This window comes from Echiichthys vipera (genome assembly GCF_963691815.1).
Source record: "Echiichthys vipera genome assembly, chromosome: 22".
Classification (NCBI taxonomy): domain Eukaryota; kingdom Metazoa; phylum Chordata; class Actinopteri; order Perciformes; family Trachinidae; genus Echiichthys; species Echiichthys vipera.
In genome coordinates, this window is record NC_139847.1 from 20,965,654 (window position 1) to 20,991,702 (window position 26,049).

The following is a 26,049-nucleotide window of genomic DNA, read 5'->3' on the forward strand; positions in this document are numbered from 1 at the left end:
ATCATCCACAAGATTGATCGTGGCAGGATCTTGAGTACTGTCTATGAGTGTTCAGGCCATCAGGTAAGATCAAACAATATAGTTATTATAATAATAGTTATGCATGTTCATTACTACATTTTTGCATGTTGTGATGGCAAAAATGTATAGAACCTCAAAAGTAATGAACCAGTTTAATTATGGTGATATTTTAGTCAGCCATTTCCAGAAAGTTATGCAAAACAGACAGTTTTTATTACTTACTAGTATAACTGTTTTTTTAAAGACAGGGATTGTTGATCATGACAATGACCTACTGTCTCATTCATATTCTAACACTTTTGATCTATCTCCCAGACCAACAGCAGCAGCAAGAATCAGCAGCAGGTACGACAAGATCAAGGAGAGCCTGAGGAGAACAAGAGAAGAAGAGGCTGTCAGAGCTATCTGCATTCACTACTGACCAATGATGTAGGCATGCTCAAGTGTTGGAACCAAGTGATATAAAATCACATCCTCTGTTTTTACAGAGTTAGATTCAATAATGGATGGTAGTCATTTTTTACTCACCCATTACTTATCCATGACGCTCACAAGGATACAGTATAAGTCTGCATGAATTACAAAATGCATGCTTTGGAACATTTAGACATTAGATACAGTAGATCGCATTCATGCCAACTACAGTAGAATATAATTTGTTTGTTGATTGTGTGTTACTGACTATACATTTTTATAATTCTAACAGATCTGCGACACAATCCTGCGCCATGCCACAGACAGGTTCTCCTTCACCAGCCACTTTGTGAGTGCCGTCATGCTAGAGGGAGAGCCGTTTGAGCGGCATATGAAATCATTCCCTGAAGAGGCTCTGAATACCAGCGTACTCCATGCTACACAAGGAGAAGCTCAGGATGGAACTTTCTCTCATCTATCAAAGTCCAGACTACAGGAGCTGCTGTGGTGCACTGGCTCGGTACCAGGTTCTACAGAGCTACAACCTACAGGAAACCTTCTCTGAGACTGTGGCGCTGTTGAACATCCTTATAACCACTCCAATGACAACAAACCTTCTCTGAGACTGTGGTGTTGTTGAACATCCTCATAACCACTCAAATGACAGCTGCAGCTGAGAAGTGTTTATCCACATTCAAGAGAATCAAGACGTTCCTGAGAAATACAATGGGACAGGAACGTCTGAATGCAATGGCCATGCTTTCCATGGAGAGAGAACTTGTCAGGAAGATGCCTGATTTCAACGAGAGGGTAATTGAGCCCCTTGCCTGAGACGAGCAAAATTTCAACACAAGTCATAGCTTTACTGATTGCATATTACCAGCCAAATATATACTGAATATGTTCTACAAGGGGTGTCAAACTCCAATTCACAGTGGGCCAAATTTAAAAACTGGGACAAAGTTGGGGGCCAAACTCAATATTTACTAAAAAAAAGAAAAAGACTGGAAATGTGCATGTTTTCCATTCTCTCCAGATGTGTAATGTTGAACCTCTTTAGTGCAGGTCCTTGTTCTTGTCTTGGTGTTTCTTCTGTTTGATTCTTTGGTTACAGCCACGGTGGCTCTGCAGACGAGACCAACAGCTCTTTACCTTCAGAAACAGATAATCTGCCTCCCACCTGTGTTTTTCATCTTTCTTTTGGCCGTTTTTGGGGAGGGGTGGATTAAGTTTGTCTGAAGAGACTGGTAGCATGGATGCTCATGTTTGTCAACAGAAAAGGAGACGTGTATGTGCTTTATACTCGTGGGCCGGCTCTCATAGAACCATGATATGATCTTGGGGGCCAAATATAATTACAAATTACAAATCTGGCCCGCGGGCCTGAGTTTGACACCCCTGTTCTAAAAAGATTTGATTAATTACAGTTTTGATGATAGTATAATTTGTTTTGATTTTGTAACCCACATGGTTACTAAACCAATTTGATGCTATTTGAATGTAGTACCTTAGCGTCACCACCGGGTGACGCATCAGTCCTTGCTCAGTGTCATGACCATTGAACGTGACTTCACTCTGAGCCGAACGTGATGTCAGTCTGTGCCAACCGCCATCTTACGCAGAGCCGAGCTACTGACCAGAGCACATGCACGCAAACCAACTGACAAACTGGGGTATGTAAGGTGATAAAAAGCACGTACATGAATGATTAATCCTCAGGCAGTATCTTGATAAATATTTTGTTAATTAAGGGAAAGTCGTGTGAGTGTGCCAGAGAGAGAGAGAGAGAGAGAGAGGAGCCGGTTTCACCGTGTTAAGCCTCTGTGAAAACTTGCATACCAAGAGGCCAGTTAGGCCTCGAGGTCAGTTGTTGATACTAGCATGATATGAGAGATCCCCTTTCATTGGAGTGTGTTCATAAAACCAATCGGAGTCCCCGATATGTTTCCTAATGTTTTCAACCCACCGTGGTACCTGCAGTATTATTGCGATCTTGGACTGAAAAGAGATCTCTAACCGAGCTAGCGCGACGCTAATGCTAATCGCGGCTAGCGCCGCTAACTCTGGTGCTAACTGTAATGGAAGTGCTAATGGTGTGGCTGGTTGAGCTAAATTGGCACTACTGCAGCAGTTTACAGAAAAAAGATGGCACATGATGCATATTTGTGTTGATAAAAGTTGAAAAAAATGTGTTTTTGATTTAAAGTAATGTGCATACTGTGTTTTACTGCACTGAAGTTGTTTAAATATTTGTCTGTTAAGAATAATAATTGAACATTGGTAATTTACAGTTAGAAGAGTTAAAAGTGATATAATCTATTGTTTAAAGGATACATATTATGTTAAACGATAAACATTGTTTAAAATATAAGTATTGCTTATTAAAATAAATAAGTGCATTTATGTTGAGAGTTCATGATGGGAACTTTTCATGTTTAAATACGTATCCTGTACTGTAAAAAATATACAGACTCATTTATAATGCTTTGAATGCTGTATATCCTGCATCTGGGTATAGATATGGAAGATATAGAGTGAAAGATGAAAGTAAAAAGAAGAGTAATGGTTATTTGTTCTGCACTCTGTGTATACTGGTTTTTCGTTTGGAAGGATTAGGACTTGATTCAGATTCCAAACCGAGGAGGTTCGGTGGCGAGTCAAAAAGGACGATCGACTCAGACGGAACCGTGCACGGTCTGGCCAACTGTGGGATCCACCCGGAGGAACTTCAGACATTTCACTTCACTCTGGATACAGATAAGAATATAACACCAAAAAAACCTACCTGGGTAGTAACCATACGAACAGAACTGAAACTAAACTCTGACCTTCTGCAAAGAAGGAGGGACACTTTCTTTTTAACTTTATTTCATTTTATTATTTTTCCAACTTTCTGAAAGAGCTCTATTTTTTTCTGTCTTATTTTCATACACAGCAAACTATTATTTACCTTGCAATAAACTGTCAACTTCATGCTATTGTGTTTAAATAACTATTACCAGCGGTCCGATTGTAGGTGTCACAGTGCGTTCTTCAGATCAGACTAAAGGCGCTACAATTTGATTATCGCAATGGCATCCATGATGGCTAGAAACTGTAAACTGTGTTAGCAGGGATTTAACTAGTAGATGACAATGTATCTGTTGATGGCCACGCTATAAGTGTTTTATTGTGGAGCCAAATGTATTTTATTTGAGACATTAGAATTGATATAGTTTTACTAAAATAGTTTACAGTATGTATAACTCATGTCTGGAGTTGCCATCTAGTGGATAACCAAATGAAACAATTTAATGTAACAATGTCAAGTTAGCTATCTGACTTTTATTTATTAGGCCCATTGAATGGGTCATCTTAGCCATCATCCCAGAAGCTATATAATATTGACTTAGGTCTTAAATACTCATTGAGTCTTTTATGAGTCTCACTGGATTCTATAGTGACTCTACCGTATATCTATAGGCTGTTCTTTTTATAAGTAAAACACCACGCTTTGTGTAAATTCTAAATTTAAAAGACTATTTTAGTCTATCAGAGTTTTCCTACCAACTAAATCAGTGATTATAACATTTCAATGAAAAAGTCTTGGAATATTACAGTCAATCCAACAATTATACCCACAGCTATTAGTCAGGTGTGTGGAGGTGAGGGCGAGAGGGGGTTGAACTTCTCTCTCAAGTAGTAAGTATTCTTGTTCCCTTTGTGTGTACAACTGAGTGAATGTATTTTGTAGGAGTGGTCTTTTTGAGACTACAAATGCTAAATATTTGGAGAGAAATCAGTGAGGCAGAATGGGGTTATGCCAGGTGTTTTAACCTACCTTTGAGTTTAGCCATTTGAAACAGGTGTCCACATTCTGGCCTTTAAACTTGGTTGGAGTCCACACATAATCATGCAAAGCATGCTGAGGCCTTTACACATTAAACATGTAAAGCATGTGCTGAGGGTAATGCTGGAGGAAAGGTCATATATCAAGGTCAATTAAAAGGAAATTTCATATGGGTGACCTTTTCGATTTTGATGTGCACAGGTGGAAAAAAGGAAAAGTGGTAGGGCTGGAAAATGGGACGCTATATATCATCAAAACATCTTTGCGATGTTGAAAAACCAGCAGCCCAACTGTGTTAGAGCAGTATGTAAGCCATGTGATGCTTTATGTTCTGATGATTGTACATGGGAGTGTAGCTGGAACGAACCATAGAGGTGCTGTTTTGTTAACATGGAGAATACAAAAATAGGTTTTACCATGTGGGAGGGGCTGTCTTGGTTGACAAGTCTCCTCAACATTGAGTGGAAGTCTGGGACAGTGTGGTGTGTGTGGTCACCCAGTGAGTGGTGGTTCCCCTGTACAAAAAGGGGGGACCAGAGAGCGTGTGCCAATTACAGGGGTATCACACTACTCAGCCTCCCTGGTAAAGTCTACTCCAAGGTGCTGGAAAGGAGGGTTCGTCCTGTAGTCGAACCTCAGATTGAAGAGGAACAATGTGAATTCCGTCCTGGATGTGGAACAACTGACCAGCTCTTTAGTCTAGCAAGGATCCTGGAGGGGGCCTGGGAGTATGCCCATCCAGTTTACATGTGCTTTGTGGATCTGGAGAAGGCATATGACCGGGTCCCCCTGGAGATACTGTGGGAGGTGCTGCGGGAGTATGGGGTTAGGGGGTCACTTCTGTGGGCCATCCAATTTCTGTACACTCAAAACGAGAGCTGTGTCCGGATCCTCGACAGTAAGTCGGATTCGTTCCCGGTGGGGGTTGGCCTCCGCCAGGGGTGTGCTTTGTCACCAATCCTGTTCGTGATTTTCATAGACAGGATATCGAGGTGTAGTCTTGGTGGGTAGGGGTTGCAGTTCAGTGGGCTGGGGATCTCGTCTCTGCTTTTTGCAGATGATATGGTCCTGATGGCATCATCGGTCAGTGACCTTCAGCACTCACTGGATCAGTTCACAGCAGAGTGTGAAACTGCTGGGATGAGGATCAGCACCTCTAAATCTGAGGCCATGGTTCTCAGCAGGAAACCGGTGGATTGCTTACTCCGGGTAGGAAATGAGTCCTTATCCCAAGTGAAGGAGTTCAAGTACCTCGGGATCATGTTCACAAGTGAGGGGACGATGGAGCGTGAGTTTGGCCGGAGAAGCGTGGGCGGTATAGCAGTCGCTTTACTGCACCGTTGGGACAAAAAGAGAGCTGAGCCGAGCTACCGGTCAATCTTCGTTCCACCCTCACCTATGGTCATGAAAGCTGGGTCATGACCCAAAGAACAAGGTCGCGGGAACAAGCGGCCGAAATGGGTTTTCTCAGGAGGGTGGCTGGAGTCTCCCTTAGAGATAGGGTGAGAAGTTAAGCCATCCGTGAGGAACCCGGAGTAGAGCCGCTGCTCCTTTGCGTTGAAAGGAGCCAGTTGAGGTGGTTCAGGATCATCTAGTAAGGATGAGCCCTGGCCGCCTCCCTAGGCGGATGTTCCAGGCCCGTCCAGCTGGGAGGAGGCCTTGGGGAAGACCCAGGACCAGGTCGAGAGATTATATCTCTACACTTGCCCCCAGTTAGAAGATGAAGGAATGAATGTGGTTATTTCATGTAGAGTATTTATTTATTGAGTTACCTGGAAACATGCTATATCATGATATACATCATCGTCCAGATATGAAATGACCTACCTGTGGTAAAAATATAACTTCCACAGGATGGAAGTGGATTGAAACAGCCCAGATTTGCACCACGAATAAATATAGAAGAACACCTACAGACTCCTACACTGAGACATTTTTAAAATTTCTCCTTTAGTCAGCAGGAACAGGTTGTTCCAGGACAGGCCTGTGACATGGAGACTGAGGAAAGCATGGGCGATTCTTCCTCGCCCACATTTACTGGGGAAACTGGATGACTTCCAGCTTTTCTTCAATCAGACCACCCACTTAGACTGACACATAAAGAAAATGCATGGCACAGATTTGTAATCCACTCCACTAGAGGCGGAAGATCAACACTTTGATCCCAGAATCTACTGTTCCAGACCTTTTACACCTTTACACTTTGAGTTTAATCAACACCAGATAAATATGGTTTATTATTGTATTTTTAGGTTTTAAGACGCAACTTACAAAACAAATATTTGATAAAAAGGGTTTCTCCAGAAAGATGAGATCCTTCTTGTACTGCAGCACAGTGGTTTTGATTAGGCCTTACAGTACCCTGCATACCAGAGATGTGGACTTGAGACTTGGTGACTTGGACTTTAGTCAACTCAGGTCAGTCCAAACTGTTTTGAATAGACCATCCACAGTTTCTAAAAAGCATGATTAAAAAAGGGAAAAAAGACCATGAATGAGTTCATTTGAAAGACTGTGATAATGTTGAAGCTGTGATTCTAGTTTTTTATTAGCAGAAACTGCACATCACACTTTGTACTGTACATGAAGGCTGTTAGGAGCAACTTCTCTCTCTCTCTCTCTCTCTCTCTCTCTCTCTCTCTCTCTCTCTCTCTCTCTCTCTCTCTCTCTCTCTCTCTCTCTCTCTCTCTCTCTCTCTCTCTCTCTCTCTCTCTCTCTCTCTCTCTCTCTCTCTCTCTCTCTCTCTCTCTCTCTCTCTCTCTCTCTCTCTCTCTCTCTCTCTCTCTCTCTCTCTCTCTCTCTCTCTCTCGCAAAAGTTAGCCTAGTACCCTAAAATATTTTTAAAAAGTACAATATGTAACATTTTTGCTGTGTACTTGCATTATCTCAAATGTACCCAGAGAAATCTGTAATTTTATTCAACAACACGGAGCATGTTTGTTGTTTCATCGCCTGTCAGTAGCATCATACAACCAATGCCTTTCCTTATTTCCTGTCATACTGTATATATTTTGTAATAATGTCAGATGTTCATGCTAAAAATGACCAAAGCTTTAAATAATGAGGTAAACATGTTTTTCCTGGCACATATACAGCAACTGGTTTGTACCTCATAAGCCATATTAGGAGACGCTAACACCTCAAAGGAACATTATCACGCCTCTGGCTGTTGATGAGCGGCATCAATGGCTTATGATCAGTCCCAAGCCTGAATTCATCTAGGCCACACTGATACTTATCAAACTCTTCACAAGCCAGCCAGACACTCCTTCTCTATCTGGGCATAGCGTGTTTCAGCTTCTGAGAGACATCTGGAGCAGTAGGCTACTGGCTTCCACTCTTCTCCGTGGAGCTGAAGCAGCACAGCTAATAGTCCGTAACTACTGGTGTCTGCAGATATAGCTGTAGGCCTTGTGACATAAAAGGAAAGAACAGGTGCTTTTGTCAGCATTCTTTAAATGTCCTCAAAAGCTGGCTGCTGCGAGTGTCCCCAGGTCCAGATGTTCTTGCTCTTTAGCAGCTCATACAATGGCTTTCCCACCACTGCAAGGGCACGGACGAACCTCCCCAGGTAATTCACCATGCCGAGGACTCTTTTTAGCTCCTGTACATTTTCAGGTGGTGGCAGCTGGTGTATGGCCTCCACTATGTCAGGGTCCGGTCTGACCCCTGACTGGTCGATGAGATGACCTAGGAAGCATAGCTGGCTCTGCCTAAGGGACCATGCTCACTGTGGGTTAGATGGCTGGTGATGCATTTTAGCTCATCTAGTCGCTGACAATCTACTAATATAATCTACTGACAAGGCCCGGTTGAGGAGATTGCCAACTCTACATCCACCTACATTTCCTTTGTGACTGGCTGTGGCATTAAAGCAGACTTAAAGATTTGGACTTAGCTTAATTAAGTCTGTCTTCTTAATTGATGGTAAAAAAACATCTAAACAAACATAAGAAAAGCGTCTCCCATAACCAAGGCAACAACACATTAACTGCTCTGTGTTACAATGTTCCAGTTGCTGTGGCAACATTAGTTCTATTAAATAAACTATATATGTCAGAAAGTGGATACCATTTCATTCCCCTGGTGCTGCCTGAAGTGCGGTTATCTGCAGAGATGTCAGAACATGACTGCGGCGCTTAAAAAGAGGTCCCGACAAACATGAGCAGTGTCGTGTTGTTACTCAAGGAAAACCTGAGTACTTCTTAAAAGTTTAAAAAGTTTATTATAAAAAAAGTGATGGCTTATTTTTTATTTTTTTTGCAAAAACGTGCACGCTTGTAAATGGCAGGGACAACAGACTGGCCTATGTGCGCACAGGATGGGACACTGCGGCTCTAGCACTTTCAATAAATATTTGAAGCCGGGCTCCTCTATTACGGCATATGGGCGCATTGATATGGATATGTATGCCAATCGCTTCTGTAATGTTTTTGGCCCTGTCAGTGTTATTGTCAAGAGGCTGATTAAAAGAAGCGGGGATAAGTTGTTGTACACACGTTTTTTTTCCTCGTACCAGTGATGGATATGTCGGGATGGTGTCGTCTAATATGTTTTAGCATGTTTGATGCGTTTCCAGCAACGCAGCGCACTTCCGTAAAACATAGCCGGCAGACAGTCTTTGTCCGGTCGACCACTCTCTCGCCGTCGTGTTATGTTGCACCAGGAAACCAAAGTGTTCCCACACGGAGGCTTTTCCAACTCCACTCCCCATCACTCTCTTCTTTTGTTGTTTGATGTGTTTGTAACCGTTTCTTCTACTGTGGTAATGACTGTTGCTGGCAGCTTTTATGCTCATTACCACCACCTGGATTGGAGTGAGGACTGAACTTTTTTTTTTTCTCACTCACTCAGACGTATTCGTCGTGTGACTGCATGCACCGAACTGTGACCCCCGTACCGCGGCGGGACGAATACATATACCGTTACACCACTCAATTCTACACATTACAATATCATGAGATCACGCAGTAATTGCAGTTTAAAGTAGTGCATAAAGCAGAATAAAATTTGGGCCTACAAAAAAGTTAGTCATTCACAAGTTAGTTAATAGGTCATCTGTACATCATACAGAGTATTTATTGTATGTCCTCAAAATACACAAGAAACCTTAAGACAGAACACAGGGTAAGAAAAACCTTTAAGGTCATTTGGACTGTTTATCAGCCTGAACTTTAGTTTTATCAGAGTGGCAAAAGTGTCCTCTGTTACAAATTAAACAAAGGTGTTCTCCTTGAAAACTAACGCTGAGCTTTGATTTAACAACTCAAACACAAAATAAATAATGTTTTTTTTTCTTACACCCGTAACAGTAGCTGTCCGCCAAAGTTCCAAGTTACCCAAAATATTTCACACATTTCAGAAACGCAGAACAGAGCTGTCCCTGTTCTGACATCATAAAGGGATTGTGTTCTCCCTTTCCTCTTCGGTGTTACAATGGCAGAGAGATAATGATTTCTTGTCAGTCATATTGTGTAGACAAAAATTTGTAGTATCCTAAACCAACTGGACCTATTGCATGCTTTTGGCATGTTCCACTGGCCCTGTCGCAGAAAATGAGCAAACACAACAGAGCTTTCTTTACATCTCATCCAGTGAGCCAGTCAGCAGGACCTGCTGAAGCACATTATTCCTGAATTTGGAACAAATTATTTTGATTGTATCATGAGAACTTTCAACTTTGTGATTTGTGCTCAGCTCACTCCAGCATCCACTCAAGTCTTACTTTATACAGTGTCAAAATATGGGAAGAAAAAACTGCCAAATGATATTGCTCTCCTGAACTGATGTGGTGCTGCACTTCAGTCCTCACAGCTGGAAAGACACTGTGTGCCCCGCGCCCTTTAAACTTGTTACGCATGTGGAATACAAACGACGCATTAGTCTGGTAAGTTTGCAAGTTGTGTCAAAACAAATTCAATAACAGAAGCTTTCTGTAAGAAGACAAAACCAAAATGTGGGGCTTTAAATGGCCTACATGTGTGGAACATCCAAGTCTTGAAACTTCCTTCTTCACCACTGTCAGGGTTTTTTTATACTACCTCTAGGCGGGTCCAAATTGAATTCTACACATACTTAAGGTCTATACCTAGTCACCAAACAATAGCTGATTTTAGCTCAAATTCAGCTTCATTCAAGGCCTCAGTGTGCTTGAAGCAACATGCTTGTCAGTCGATCGGACAATCGCAGCCTGTACAGCGAGGCCAGGTGTGAAGAGGAGTGAAAGTGAACAGCAGGGTTTGTAAACCACTCAGCCTTTCAAGAGAGATGTACGAAAACGAGGGGCCTTGTTCCCAGGCCAGGCTAATTTACTTCTATTGGCAATGTCGTTAGTGGGTCCACTTGGATTCTCTGGGTTTGTAGTTGGTGTTCAGTGTTTTTCAACAGCATCAAACCTATATGTGACGTGCATATACACTTCCAAAAGGTAGCCCACAAACATGGCCTTCTTGTAGTAGGATTTACTTGCGTCTGGGATCATTTCAGTGCACTACATTTGGTTTGCAAGTAGCTTAAGATTTAAGAACAACAATTTTCCATTTCAAAAGATGGGGCTACTATTAGTTGTTCTGATACCAAGACCAGAGTGGATGCAGACTTGATAAAACATAATTTTGCCTTGGGGGGGGGAGAAAAAAAAATCTACTTTCAAGTAATTTATGTTGTTTTCCAGTCATTTCTTTTCTTTTTCCCTTTCTCTGTAAAAGGAGCTGCCCTCAAGTGTGATCGGAAATGGCAAGGTGATAATGATCAGATGGAAATCGATAGCCTACGTGAAATAAAAAGTCTACCTGTGCTATATTAGGGGATAACAGAACAGGACACTCCCACCCTGCGGTGATTTTCTGGAGCTGCCAGAGGCTGTGTGAATGCAGCCTTAGTAGTATACAGATGTCGGTATTGGCTGATATGTATCGTAATTGTATCAGGAAGGGGGGAAAGTTATATATAAAAAAAAAAAAACTACAACCCATTTCAAATCCCATTTTTATTTTTGAAAAAAAGCTTGTTAATGGAACCACATGCCTTCACTGCCCCGCCTCTACCAGACCTTCAAATATTGGAATAGAAATTTTTGTGTCACCTTCACTCCTTCTGTGGCAGTTTTTTGTTCCCATCAAAATGATTCAGTGCGACATTTCAATTCAAGTCAGTGACAAATGGAGAGTCCTCAGTAATGTCCAACTGTCACACAGATTCAAAGATATGCCTGCTGTGAAGTGCTTCAACAAAAGTCTCTTCTTTTTTTGCCATTTCTCTCTCTCACACACACGCGCACACACGCACGCGCACACACACGCACACACGCACACACGCACAATAAATAAGACTAACAATGTTGTAAGGCAATGTTGGCCATGCATTTGTCACAATGAACAACAAATCAGGGAACATCCATAACAATATACACATTCATTTAGAGCAACAAGGTGGCATCTCCCCACTTTTTTTATTTTTATAAATCAAGTGAAGTTTTCAAGGCTTTCTGGGTGATCTCCTGATCCACAGGGCTCATCCCCACAACATGTGGTTCTGGTTTCTGCACGGGAACCACCTCTTCATTCAGAGAGCCCAATCCAACCAGCAGGCTGGAAACACAGCAACTGGACCCAGCCACAGTGGGGCTTTTGCATTGCATCAAAAGTTGGAGTTTATTCAAGAAAAATCAAAAGTCTGCGTGGAGACAGAGATCCAGCTGCTCAGAGCTTTAGGACAGCCCAGAGGTTTCCAGGTAACTCTGGAGTTTTCTTACTGTACTTCTGTCCAAGGAGCAAAGGTCGAAGTCAAAAGTAGTGTTTGTGATGTGGAAGTGTCCAGTCTCTTCAATCAGGTTCACAATCTGGAAAACACAGAGGACAATGGCTACTATTTCTATTTACATCCAGGACGTGCATATGCAAGTCAAACTAATACTGTCACTGGATACAGGCTATGGTTAAAGTGTAATTCTGTCGCAAAGTCATCCCAGGGTCTTTTTTTTTTTTTTGACACTTGCACACATCAAATAAGCCATGAAGTTTTTTTTATCATGTATGAACTATTAACAGAGAGATCCAGAACAGTCACTGACAGTTGGACGTGGCTGATTATTCCGGGGCTTTTTTAACCACCAATACTGCTCACAATAACAGCAATTGGATTGATTTTGGTAGTCCACTTGAATGGACTTTACTATGAGAGAAGCTGGTACAGGGGCCAGTAGGTAAGTCTTTAAAACACTTTTATTAAACTCTGGGTTCACTAACTATGTTTTTGTTGATTTGTTTTATGTGTAAGGACTCTTCTCATGCTACTGCAGAGGTTTGCTGTTATTTCTCTGAGGTTAGGTGATCTGAGTGAGGGGCTAAAATACAATTACAATTTTCCAGGACAACGTAGATTATTTCCAGTATATTTGGTCATTTCATTCCCTTTCCAGTTGTTTTTCCTTGACTGGAAAACTAATCTTTAAATGTCCAGGTTTTCCAGAGCGTGTATGAACCCTGCTTCTGCCTGATTTTTAAATTTAGCTTCAGATCCCTGTGTTTTAATGCACTGATAAGGAGTAGTGCTCCTAATTTTGTTGTTTTCTGTACAAGGACAGTAAAGGCTTTCTCTTCTCTGCATGTAAACAACGTTTAATCCTGGAGTGGGCAGATTATTTTTTTGTCCATAATCTTTCATCATATAGTAATTCAAGTATTGTGAGAGAAAACTAGATTTCTGCACCTCCTCTTTGCTCTGTTTTCATGTTTCAGATAATCTAGCCTGTGACGGGAGACTTTGGCCAATCACAGCTCATTGCAGACAGAGAAATTATTCCTATTGGCTGAGGACACAGCGGGGAGAGGGAGAGCAGGAGGAAGAGGTCTCACTCTGATTCAAATGTTTGTTTTTTTTGCTTTTTACCTACGGCAGGTCGAACCCAAACTGAAACATGAATTGACTGCTTGCAACAAAGTTTGCAATTCCATGCCTTGTCAAATCTCAGCTTGTAGAGACACGCTGAAGAATTTACACAAATGTGCTGTGCTAAACGTTTCGAAAAGTGATGGTCAAATTCCTGGAACCGCAGTTTATTTTTTGACCGGCGAGAACCCAATCCCACTGCAGTCCTATAGATGGAGTCCTGGGAATTATAAGGGACTCCAACACCATCCCATATGTTGCTGTACATACAGTATGTGTACACACTGCTTTCCACAGAAATGTGAAGAAAGTACAGCCGTTTTTGAAGTCAGACACTCAGGCGTCACCTCTTATTCCACTACGGGTGGTAATTTGGCCCATTTGCTCCATTTCATTGCTGTTTAGGATTTGTTTCAGCTGGAGACAGCTACCAAACTCAAGTCGCATGCCTCTGTCTAAAGACATGCCAAGTGCATTACAGTGTTCTCTGGGATACAATATGTGGTCCCCACCAGCATGCAGGAGAGGCTGAGATTTAATCATTTCCATCTCTTGGGGCAGGAAGTGGAGCCAGTTGGTGAACTCTGCTAGATTAGCTTGATTACTGTGTGAGGTAAAACTGTGCGCGGGTGGCGCTGGTTTGTCTTTCCTCTCAGCGAGACGTCTTGTTAGGAGAGCGAGGCTGAACTTGGCAGCCGCTCTTGAGGAAGATCCACCAATACAGTCATATGATAGGCCTTGAGAATAGAAGTAGAAACCATGCAGTCTCTTGGGTGGAGAGGGGTTAACCAAATAATTCATTGCTTCCAGATGAGGCGGCCGATTACAGAGGATCTGGAACACATCACAGCTCCTCTTCTAACTCAACAATGGAACTCACTGATAGCACTGGCATGCACTGATATAATGCTTTGATCCATTAAAACTGAGGGAAACCTCCCAATATATTAGGCTCTTTTATCTGGAGCTTGGCAGTTAAGTGCAGCCGTTTCATTGAATAAAGCAGGAATGTATGTGATAGAATCAAACCTCAACAACATTATGTTTTCCTTATTGCCACTATAATTTGATACTAAAGATTATGAGTTCAATTCAAGGAGGGAAACATCCACACTTTAACAGCTCTTCTGGAAATGTCCTTTTTTTGGTCATGTCATTGACTTCCTTTTACCAATTTATTCGGTATTTTTTACACTCAAACTTTGAACTCCCTGACCATCTCCCTCCAGCTAGCTGCACCTTATTTTTCTTTTTGTAGTGAAATGAGGAGATATTGTATAAATAATTCCTCATTTCAGATTTGAGAATCAGCCGTTTCTCGTTCACTGCGGCGTTTTCAAAGCGGGCAACGCAAATAAATAGAAACAGGGCGTCCAATAACAGTTCAGCTCAAAATTGTGTACTAGGTCACTCGGAGCCAGATGGGGCATTCCAAAAGAAAACAATGCAATTGTTTCAACTATTTATATCACTCTGGTATATCAACTGCCATAACTTGTTAGTATATTCACATTACTATATATATTTTTTAGTTCATGTTAATTTTGTGATTAATTGCATATCTGGGACTGTCTGTGCGACTTGATGCTGCTCATCGTGGAATAGTTGGGTCTCTGTAAATCATAAATAAGTCATATAGTGTGGTCTTGACCTACTCTATATGTAAAGTGTCTTGAGAACTTTTGTTATGAATTGGCACTGAAAATAAAATTGAATTGATGAATTTAGTAAGCATGCTGTGTCAGGCTCACAGCAGCATTATTCTACGACAGAAATCTTCATGTGACTTTTAAACTAGGGATGGGCACGAGTGATCGATTCCTTAAGTAGTACTTGTTTTAAATTAACTCGATGATAAACAAGGTTTGTTTTTTTTGTGTAAGAGTGTGACCTCTTTCGGCGTTTGACCCGAGACAAACACATTCGATTTTTGGAACCGGCTCTTTGTCTCACCATCAGAAGTTATGTGACCTACAGGACGGGGTTACTGTGAAAGGTCCAGATGATATGGAGGGAAAGAAGTCACGTTGAGGGCTGCAGCATCGAGTCAATGGACACCCTCTTCAGGAGGACTAGTTTGAAATTATTGATGTCAACGAGCTAGAAGCTTGTTTCACTGAGCCATGCATTGGTGCTTAGAAAAAACCCACTTCAGTAGTGGAAATCCAACAGACACCAGGACAAAAAAGTGAGCGTTGTGTCTGTGGCAGCAGCTGCTGAAACATGCCACCTCTGTGCCAGAAGAGCACCTGTTCTCCACAGTTGACTGATCATTAACAGAATGAGAACAAGGATTTAATCACATTTTTGTAAGGAAACAATGTTTTAAAGTTGTGGTTGTGAAAAATCAATCCTTAAAGGGGAACTGTGATTGTTTTGATTGAGAATCAGCATTAGGTGTTGGGTAGGCTGTATTGCTGTGCATCATTATTCCTGCAGGATGATGTGGCCCTCAAGGAATTGATGCGATTCCTCGATCTTGGAATTAACTAATCGTGCCTCATCCCTAGTTTAAACAGAATGAATAGACATGCAAAAAGAAAGACCAAAAACAAAAGCTGCACTGCATTTGTGATTTAAATGTGAATGTCAACGCCACACTTCCGTCCAATTAATTCACATTGACCAAACCCAATCAAACCTGTTTATAGAAAATCAGCACATTACTAACATACCTGATTTAACACCTCCAAGCAAGTTTAGGGGTTAGGGAGAATTACTACATATGTGAATAAAGTTGTATGAAGCCTTTAGTCTCACCAGAGGAAGTCAGAGAAATGTCCTCAAGTGATGTCACTTGAGTCAGTGTTGGTTGGGTCTAAAGACTACAAGTTAGTAGTTGTTACTTACATAACACACTTGGAACTGCATTATGGGTAATGTAGCACCAAAACAAAACTACATTTTTACAGAACATATAATGCAGAAAACAATTGGGTGATGTAGAAATTCTGTTCTATTTCATCCTTACTGACGGCCAGAGGCAGTGCTTAACACTGAATATCTTCTGTCTCGTACATGTGCAGGTAGAGTATTAATATCAACAGAGTCACATGTGACCTCGGATGACCCCCGGCTCAGGTATAAGTTCCGGTGTCATCCACCAGTTCAACTCCTTTTCCTCTTCTCGCTTTGCATGTTAACGCTTATTGCGGTATCATGAGCTTTAGCTATACATTCGGCTCGTCACTTATAGCCTTGTGATCTCTAGATCGGAGTTGCGTATTGTTCGCCCTCCAGAGGCTGCGACAAGCTTTCCTTTGAGAAGGATTGGTGAGTACAGGCTGTTCGGCTTTTTGCTGGTACGGACGGATGCCCCAATCCACGTTCGTCACTAAGAAAGGAGAACAAACTACCATCATCTGTTAAGGTTGATTGGTTCGTTATGCTAGCAGGAGATAGCAAACGTTGATGCGATATCAGTGAAGTGAGTGGCCTCGCTCCCCTCTCTTGGCCCGTATTATTGTTTCCTTGCTTCATGGTGTTCTTCGCTAATGAAGCAAGCTAACTACCATTTAGTAAGATCGATTGGTTGTTATATTATGCTAACAAGAATTAGCACATGTTGATACGGTATCAGCGAATGCTTTACCGGGAGATCGAAATCAGGTCGTGGACTCTCCCGTCGCAGGCCCCCACCAGGAGAGTGGTGGCTTCATCTAGAGGTGGGGCACAACATTTGGGGTCTCTTCGGCAGAGCAGAGGTGGACCTCTCGAGTCATTCCTCTGCCCACTCTGGTTCTCTTTAATGGAGACGACCAGCCCTCTGGGTCAGGAGGCTCTGGCCCATGAATGGCCGGACAGCCTTCTCTATGCCTTTCCACCACTTCCCCTGATCTTCCAAACGCTTCTCAGGGTGCTTCGTAAGGGTCACAGGTTTCTCCTTGTGGCCCCATTCTGACCTGCAGGACACCCTCGGGCCTTCCAGAGAGATGTCCTCTCTGGAAGGTGCCTCTTGACGCAGCTGGGAGATCGGATTTGGCATCCAAACCCTTGCTGCTGAGGTTCAGCTGTGCGTTTGGCCCCTGCAGGGCCCAATCTGCCGCTGAGCGATTGCATAGAGCCTGTCAGGAGAACAATTTGGGTGCCAGAGCACCCTCTACCCGTCTGCAGTATCAGAACAGGTGGAAACTGTTTTCTGTTGATCCAGTGCACTGCTCTGTGCCTACCATTACCAACTACAAGTTTTCGCAATCGCTCATAGATGATCGGTCTCCTTCTACACTGAGGGTGTATGTGGCTGCTATTTCATCGCAGCACGCCAGAATTGACAATGACACAGTGGGAAGCCACAGGCTGGTGTCCCTCTTCTTGACAGGGGCACTGGGATTACGCCCTCCTAGAGCTCCTGCATGGGACCTGCCCCTGGTGTTGGACGACCTATGCTTGCAACCTTTTGAACAGTTTGCACAGGCCATCGCTTCGGCGAAGCGTAAAGGTGATCTGCACACCTTGTCTGTGAGCAATTCATGCTTGAGGTGGAACTCAGATGGCTCTGGTGTTGCCAAACACGGCTTTTCTTCCTAAGGTGCTGGCATGCCCGCACCTCAACCGTGCCCGGTGCGGGCCCTTAGAGCCTATGTAGACACTACTGAAGACATGAGGCTGTCCGATCACCTCTTTATCTGTCACGGTGGACCTAGGAAAGGTCGTGCTGTGACCAAGCAACGCCTGTCCCACTGTGGACGTCATAGCCTCGGCATATGAGTTTAACGGCCTCTCTTTACCATCTAAGGTGAAATGCCACTCTACTAGGAGTGTTTGGACATCATGGGCTGCCCTGAGAGGTGTGCCCTCACCTCATATGTGCCGCGGCCTCATGGGCATCGCCAAGCACGTTCTCCAGATATTACAATGCGATAGTGGCTACCCCCCATCCATCTGTATAGGTGGGTATCGGGGATTTCTCGTGACTCTGTTGGTATGAGTCATCCAGTGTTAAGCACTGCCTCTGGCGGTCAGTAAGAATGAAATAGAATGAAAGTTACGAGTGTAACGACGGTTCTAGGAATTCTGGATGACCGCCAGAGATCCAGGTCACTCAGAATCTCGTGAACCGCGAGAAGATTCTGTAGAAAGTGATCTCGTGGATGACCCCGGAACTTATCCCCGAGCTGGGGGTCATCCGAGGTCACATGAGACTTTGTTGATATTAATACTCGACCTGCGCATGCGCGAGACAGAAGATATTCAGTGTTAAGCACTGCCTCTAGCGTTCATCCAGGATTCATAGAACCGTAGTTACATTCGTAACTTTCGTTATTTTGTGGCTTGTCCAGCAGATCGTGGTCACCAACTGACTGTTACTGAACAAACAGTACGGTACAATCTTTATTTAGTCATATATTTTAATTTTATGTATTTATTTTCTCAGTGTTCATTTAGAATTGGTTGACAATGTCATACACTGTATACATAATGTATAATAATGTTAAGTATATTAAAATTAATCTTTTAAGTTATTTGTTTGGGAAAGCAGCATTCTGAACACCTTTGCAGAGTCATTTGCACAATCCACACAGAAAAGGTCTATTTTCATTCCAGCTCAAAAATAATTATATTGCCATGTTGGTAATCAGTGACATTATCGCTCTAGAACCGGTATCTGACAGTATCGGTATCAAAAATCCCAGGACGGGCCCTTAATAAGACAATAGCTCTCTTTTTTTATGCATCCATTGTGAGTCTGACAATGTCACACATGGAAATGTGTAGCTGAAGCACAAAGGAAATGACAATTATCACTAAGCAACACACTGATGAGCCATACAGTCCACAACGTGGCATACATACACACCTGTTGTAGTATATGACCTTCTCTTAGTGTCATCAGTCTTTTGTGCAGTTCCACCAGCTCATCCAGGTACGCCTGGGAAACACACAGTGACATGTTGTTAGCTCTGTGGCCAGAATTAGTAACATCTTGTAAAATTGGATTTGCCAAACAGAGCTGTTCACTGCTGCAATACTTACACTGGTTATCAAACTACACTGCCCCTGTGGTGTATGTGGAAGGATTTCTTGTTTATTCAGTCACCTTTTAACCTTGCACAAGCATCCGTTCCCCTTATAGTCCCCAGTGAAATGAAAAACACTTTCCTATTTTTAATCCTGTCCCTGTGTTAATTGATTATTCTGATGTCAAAAACATGTATAAAAAAAATTAAAAAAAATCAGTATCAGAGTATTTCCACATTTAAATCCCTGTCTCTTGTCTTTCTATAAAACAGTTTCAAAGGTTTGAAGACTCATCCTGAATCAGAAGTGTCCAATCGACTAGCAGCCCCAGTGTTAGTGGGTCGACTCGTAGTCATGGTCGTAGTAGCTAACCAAGTTCAATGGAGAGAGATGGAAGAGATGTGTGTTTCGATATCAGTGGACAAAAAACACCTGATTTATAATTCATAGAAACTGGGGTTGCAGTGTTTCATTTCCAAAACAATGTAGCTTAGGTTGATCTCAGGGAGGCTTTTGGTCGACTGTGTGTGGCTCTAGGCGGGTGGTACAGGCTGACTTTTGCTGACGTGTGAGCAGGAAGCTCTGGGCAACTGGCAGCTTGAGGGCACTGGGAGACAGGGTGCCGTTTGGCTGTGTGTGCTGCCCACACTGACCCAGAGCTGGTTAAAAGTTCCTTTCATCTGTCCCTCGTCCCCCTCAGTGTGTGTGTGCAGCCAACAGTCCTCTGCTCTGTAGCTCTGTATCAGGCTAAACTCAAATGTGAAGTATTTGATTGAGATTTTCTTTTAACTGTACACAACTCAAATACTCCCTTTCACTGGGAAAGACATCACAGTACAGGAGCTAAAGATGCTCTAACTTGTGTTTCACCAGAACTTAAGTTAGCCTTGTGAGCCCACCATGATCACTTAGCTACATTGTATTTTACAGATCAGTCTGGTAACGTGCGGTGGAGTAAATTTGGAAAAGTTTGTCAATCAGCGTTGGTTGTGAGGTGGATTTCAGTGTGACGAAATAAGTGCAACTATCAAGCAAGCCGTTCATTAACGCTTTTTTTCTCAAATATGGACAGAGCACCTGAAATTGGGCCTTTGATCCATAAATTTGCGTTACACAAACAGCAAATACCCTTTACCCACATGTTTACTTTCTGAGCTTTGCCTTGACGCTGTTAGTAAGGGGAAATGCTTTGTTGATCTGATTGGCTGATTTGGACCGTATGTTGGTGATAGACAGATGGTCTGAGCAAATGAGAATCATGCAAAGCAATCCATGTGGCGCATTCAGGTTGGTAGCTTTAAGATTGGAAAAATCTAATCTTGTCTGTTCTTCTATTGTGCTTCTATTTCCCTTTTTATAAGAACAGCTGAAGAGACAGGAAAGTGGGGAGAGAGGGGATGACGAAGCAAAGGACTGCCGATTCAAACCCGGACCCTTGCCAAGGACTTATATGGGGTGCTCGCTCTACCCGAGCTAGAGGCCACCCATCTTTTTTCCCTGTCTGACAGTATCATTGATGCCATAAATTTCAAACCTTAAACCGGTTTTGGCCCCGGCCAGAAGGACAGTGTGAGTAGGCCCTAACTGTAAACACAGACCAACCCACCATCATTGTCTGTCTGAATACTGTTACACTGGACCACACTCCCATATGTTGCTTGTAATATTTCCTAATCTGTTTTATATTGATTTTGACTAAAAAAGAAGACAAAAAAGCCTTGTGTACCTTGTCACAATCTATGTTTTTGATCTTGTCCTGCTTGCTCTGCTTGTTGGGACTCTTCACTTCCAGTATCTGACAGAGGGCAGAGTAAATACATCCAGTCAGAGTCACTCTGGGGGATCTGGATCTACATACTGCACACGAACACTTGGGCTCACTGGTGGTGCATTACATTAAACTAACAAAATACATGATGCAGAATAGGATATCAACTTACCTGGTTATTAGTAGTCTTTAGTAAGGGCGGGGCTTCGTTGTGGGAGGGGGGCGAGGAGCTGTCACTCTCACTGCCATCACTCAAACTGACCCTGGGTAGTTAGTCACAGGAGGAGAGACAAACAAGAAATGCTTCAGGACAGCAGTGAAATGAATTGAAAAAAACACCTCCACAAACGTTTTGGGGAAACCATTCATAGATGCCAGATGCTTTTGGGTAACACTGTCAAGCTGCATTCAGAACATGCAGAACAAGCTGTAAACACATCATCTAACATTAAGGTGTGACCTCTTGAGGCGACTGTGGATCAGTGATAGAGTGGGTCGTCCTCCATTCGAGAGATCGGCGGTTCGATCCCCAGCTCCCCTGGCATGTCGAAGTTTCCTTGGGCAAGACACTGAACCCCGAATTGCTCCCTGTGCTGCGCATGGGTGTGTAAATGTGGTGTGAATGGTTAGATTAGATGGTCTGTAGATGTCCACTGCCATCAGTGTGAAAGCGCCTTGAGTGGTCAGAAGACTAGAAAGGTGCTATAAAAGTACAAGTCCATCTACCAAATATGGCGAACATGTAAGCAAACAATTGTCTATTAACACATCCAGCAGACACAGCAACATTAGAATTAATTTGGAGTCATGTCTGTGTCCACCTGATAGATGGTCTCAACCAACTCCTGAGAAAAATATCTGTCTCTTTAGCTGCTAAATGCTCCACTATGTTCACCAGCTAGTCTCTAACTGTGTCTGTGCAGGTAGAGTACAGTGGCTTTATCCGAGCTTTTACTCTGGACTAAGTTTATAAAACCAAGACAGTGAGTTTAAGAAGCTCAAAAGCTCTGTAGAGCAGAGGAGAACTAAAATCTACTTGTCTCAAGACACACAAGAGACTTGGTGGCAGTTAGCAGCAGCTGTAGCAGAGTGTAAACCTTAAGTTCCACACACAGACTCCTCTCGTAGGTTAAAGCAAGACGGATTTATCTATCACTTTCTTTGTAGCTTGTAAGTTAGTAATAACAATAAGCATTTATTTTAATATTTAATTAATTAATATTTAAACATCCACATGTTGATCCACCACTCATTCACAACAGACCACACCACAACACGGTCGGGAAACTGTGCGGCTCCACTCTCCACCAAGTCTCTGTAATCTGGTTAAGGACACGTGTGTATTTCTTATGCTGTGATCACACCACCCGCGACGGCCAAGACAGAAGCGGCGTGATTACCTACAAAGTCAATCTACAGACGGGATTCCAACGCGGGCGGCGTGTTCCTCACTTTACTGGCCACGTGAAAATCGATCGATATTTGCATCCAACTCCTCCAGCATATGAGTTGAAAATATTTAGCTTTTCAGCTAAACAATTTCCCCCTGGGATTATTAAAGTATTTCCGATTCCCATTCTGAATCGCGTGACATTGTGGCGCCTCAGGCAATCAGCGTTGAGATTACCAGAGGATCACCACAGTCACCATTGTTGCCTTTCTTGACTACATCAAGGAAATCGGACTGTTCCTATGGATATAATATAATGGATACAACTCTGACCTGTGGATGGCAGCAACATGCCTTTAGGCATCTAGTCTGGCGGAAATCTAGAAGAAGAAGAAGAAGAAAGCCGCCATTGCAAAGTGAAGCGTATCTCATGAGTGTATCCCGGTCTGATCTACAGGAGATCGGGCAGCACCTGAACAGCTACGGAGGTTAAATCACTGACGGCCTGATCTCACTGCAACACAACGGCTCTTTTGAGAGCCACACACTTCATCTGAGAGCTTATTTCTGTTCTTTTAGGCATTCAGATCCTTGATTAGCACTAGTATCACTTCCCATTTAGCACAACAGCAGAGTATATCTGCAGGCAACTAGCCGACGGCTGAACGGCTCCAAACACGCAATTGGCTCCAAATATGCAGCGCATTGCTTGCGTTTCGTGCGATTTCATCGCATCTATCTCGTGCGGTGTGATCACAGCTTTACAGTTAAACAACAACAACTTTGTGGCCTTGTGGTTGTAAGCCTTCACCAAACAGTCAATTTGCAGTTCATCCAAACCGTCCAGACTTACAGAATATATGTAGTGAAGACTTTGAAGTAATTTAATAAAAAGTATTAAGTATATCTTTGCTTCAAACACATTTTCAACCTGCTAGCACAGCACAGCGTCACCAGTTCAGTATCTGACCAAATGTCTCCTCTTCTGTTCCTGAAGTATGAAACATGATGGTGTCACAGTGAACTTGACCTTTTGGATAGAAAATGTCATGATAGTTGTGACATGTGTGTGAAATGTCGACAGAATTAGTGTGGGAATTCTTGAGTGATGGACAAGAATGTGTTGTGTGAGGTCACAATCAGTTCATCCTTGAGTGCAAGTGGATGTTTGTGTCTAATCTGAAGACATTTACTCCAGGGGTTCCTGAGATATGGCTTATTGTGACCATTAACTAACCTGCGTTGGTGTGTGAGATGCGTGTGCGCTGGTCGCTCCACATCAGAGTCCATGTCATTGTCATCGTCGTCCTCTGAATCTTCATCGTTGTCATCTGAGTGCAGATCCTGCATGACTGACTGCAGCGGGCCCAGCACTGTGTGACAGACAACACAACAGTGCTGTATTGAGGACTTTTATTATTATTTCCATGCACATTTGGAAAACATGCATAAGGCAGCGGGTCATGTTTGAGGTAAAGGGATGTTGGGATGGTCCAGTGGAGCTCGTGGCTGCAGAACTGCTGCAGGTTTCATCCCAGTAAGTCCAGGGACACATTTACTTTCAAAAGGATAAGGCTATCCTTATTCTATAGTTTTCTTGTCAACAAATCCAACACAAAAAGACCAAAACCAACAATGTGTTAGCGTGTCTCTCACTCTGTGTCCTCACTCTGTGTCTGTGTGGGATTGAGTCTACAGAGTCTACAGTGTGTTTGTTCATGTTAATGAAGGAACATGTCACCCAGTACAAAAGTGTGACTCACTGATGTGTTTTGAATAACAATGGAGGAAGTCACCTAAAAGATATTGTGTTCCCACACTTAGGGCGCGCTCACTGTCCATCCATACCGTGCCCATGTATGTTTCTCGGCTAGGCGCGGTACGCTTGCTGGCCACGGACCGTTTGGGAGAGGTGGGCTTTTGTAAAGCACGTTTTCACATATACGAGCGTGCGCACGTGTACGAGCACGAGGCCTATGGCGGTTCTGATGTCATTTTATGTACGACTGTTCGGACATAGAAAAAAAGAAGGAGGGACCATGCGCGGACATTTAAAACAATGGCGGCAAAAGGTTCACGTTGGTGTGATGCGAAGGTGGAGTGTTTACTGCAGATTTGGTCGATGAAAAGATTCAAAAACAGTCGACAAGACGCACAAAAACTCTGAGGTCAATGGAAAGACAAAGCGACACATCGCGATGACGTCAATCAATGCGTGTGACGTGTTACAGCTTGATGACGTATAGGCAGGCAAGAGGCCCAGGTAGTGTGAGTACAAACGGGGCTGGGCCGCGGGGGGAGAGGGAGGAGGGGACAAGTACCCTAAAGCGGTGGTGCGAGTGCGCCCTTAGACATCAGAGTGTAAGGGTTAACTCACACTGTCCACCCGTACCGTGCCCAAGCACGCTTCATAGCTAAAGTGAACAGTGTGAGTAAAAACTGTACCCCACCCAGGCACGGCCCGGTTGAGAGAGGTGGGCTTTAGTAAACCACAGATGCACATGAACGAGTGTGAGCATGTGTACAAGCACAAGCATTGACGACGGTCCCGAGGTCTATTCATATACAACCCTTTCCCGCGACGGACACTTAAAAAGATACCTCCGATGATTCTCGTTGGTTTGATACTGAGGTGGAGTGTTTACTGCAGATTTGGACAGATGAAATGTTCAAAAAAGGTCAGACAAAACTTAATCTGTGAGGGGCAACAATTCCCCTAAAGCACAGGGCACGGTACGAATGGACAGTGTGAGTGCACCCTAAGAGGACATAGTGGGTGCTCTGAAGGGTGCCATTACATACATTAAATAATATCATACCCTACTAACATGACTGCAGAGAGATGCATGAGTTTTCATGCAAATAAACAAGCTGGAAAAAGATTCTCCATGCAGATGCGAAAGGGCTGTGGGGCCTCAGGTCTCACAGGAAGGGTTACCTGTGTGGGTGGTGGCAGGAATAGTCACCCTTTTCCTGATGATGAAGTCCACCACTGCATCCAGAAAAAAATTACAAACACACAAGCAGAGGTCACCCTCAAGAACAGAAGCCCCTCAAAAATGCAAAGACATGTCCCGTAGTTTGGACCAAACAATACATTCTAGTTTTGGACATTATGATAAAATTCACCTTATATTTTCCTGCTCAGATTGAAGGGATGCAGATGCTACAGATTCCAAAGGGAACCAACATACACAGTCACACAGGTGTTAAACATAAGGGAGGTTTAACCTAAAGGTCTAAACCACTTGCTTGGAAGTAAAATAAAGTCTGAGGATGAAGCTCTACATTATAACGGACTGTTTCACTTTCAAAAAAGTGTTTTGACCAATGGTTACTCTGGAAAACAGTTTCCCCCAGTCTGGTGATTCATGTCGCTCACGACAACCAAATATTATGTCCAATGTTGGTAGAAAATATGTAAGGTGATTATTTTAACTTTCAAAAATACTGTAATAGTATCTTTAGTCTTGTAAAAATAACCTGTAATCTATCTCTTATATTGGCTTGGAAATGGTGTCTTTAGTCTTACAACAGTAAAACAGCGTTTTTGTTTCCTAACAGTGGCCCCGATGCTCTGTCCTAGGATCGCTGCAATGAAATTGGTGAGTAAAATATAAGAGCACCCAGGCTACTTTTCTCTGGACAGAATTCAGCCTTTTGTCCACTATTTACAAAACCTGGAGAAAACGTCCCTCAATTTAAATGACCACACATCACTCTTCACTCCAGGTGTAAAGGGAGCAGGTATTCCATACTCTTCTCCCATCTAACAGCGTC

At 43.0% G+C, this 26,049-nt stretch overlaps 1 protein-coding gene across 1 annotated transcript in view; it reads right to left on the reverse strand.

Annotated features, from left to right (window-relative positions):
* Positions 1 to 11,972: 11,972 nt before the first annotated feature.
* Positions 11,973 to 26,049, reverse strand: part of mllt3 (MLLT3 super elongation complex subunit) — a gene marked incomplete at its 3' end in the record, with an annotated part of 62,458 nt that continues 48,381 nt past the window's right edge. Inside the window, exons 8-13 of the mRNA XM_083936702.1 lie at positions 25,208 to 25,261; positions 23,507 to 23,642; positions 21,052 to 21,142; positions 20,838 to 20,906; positions 18,951 to 19,022; positions 11,973 to 12,104 (exon numbers count right to left, since the gene is read on the reverse strand). Of these exons, the coding sequence (XP_083792828.1) occupies positions 11,973 to 12,104; positions 18,951 to 19,022; positions 20,838 to 20,906; positions 21,052 to 21,142; positions 23,507 to 23,642; positions 25,208 to 25,261 (554 nt within the window). The remainder of the gene's footprint in view (positions 12,105 to 18,950; positions 19,023 to 20,837; positions 20,907 to 21,051; positions 21,143 to 23,506; positions 23,643 to 25,207; positions 25,262 to 26,049) is intronic.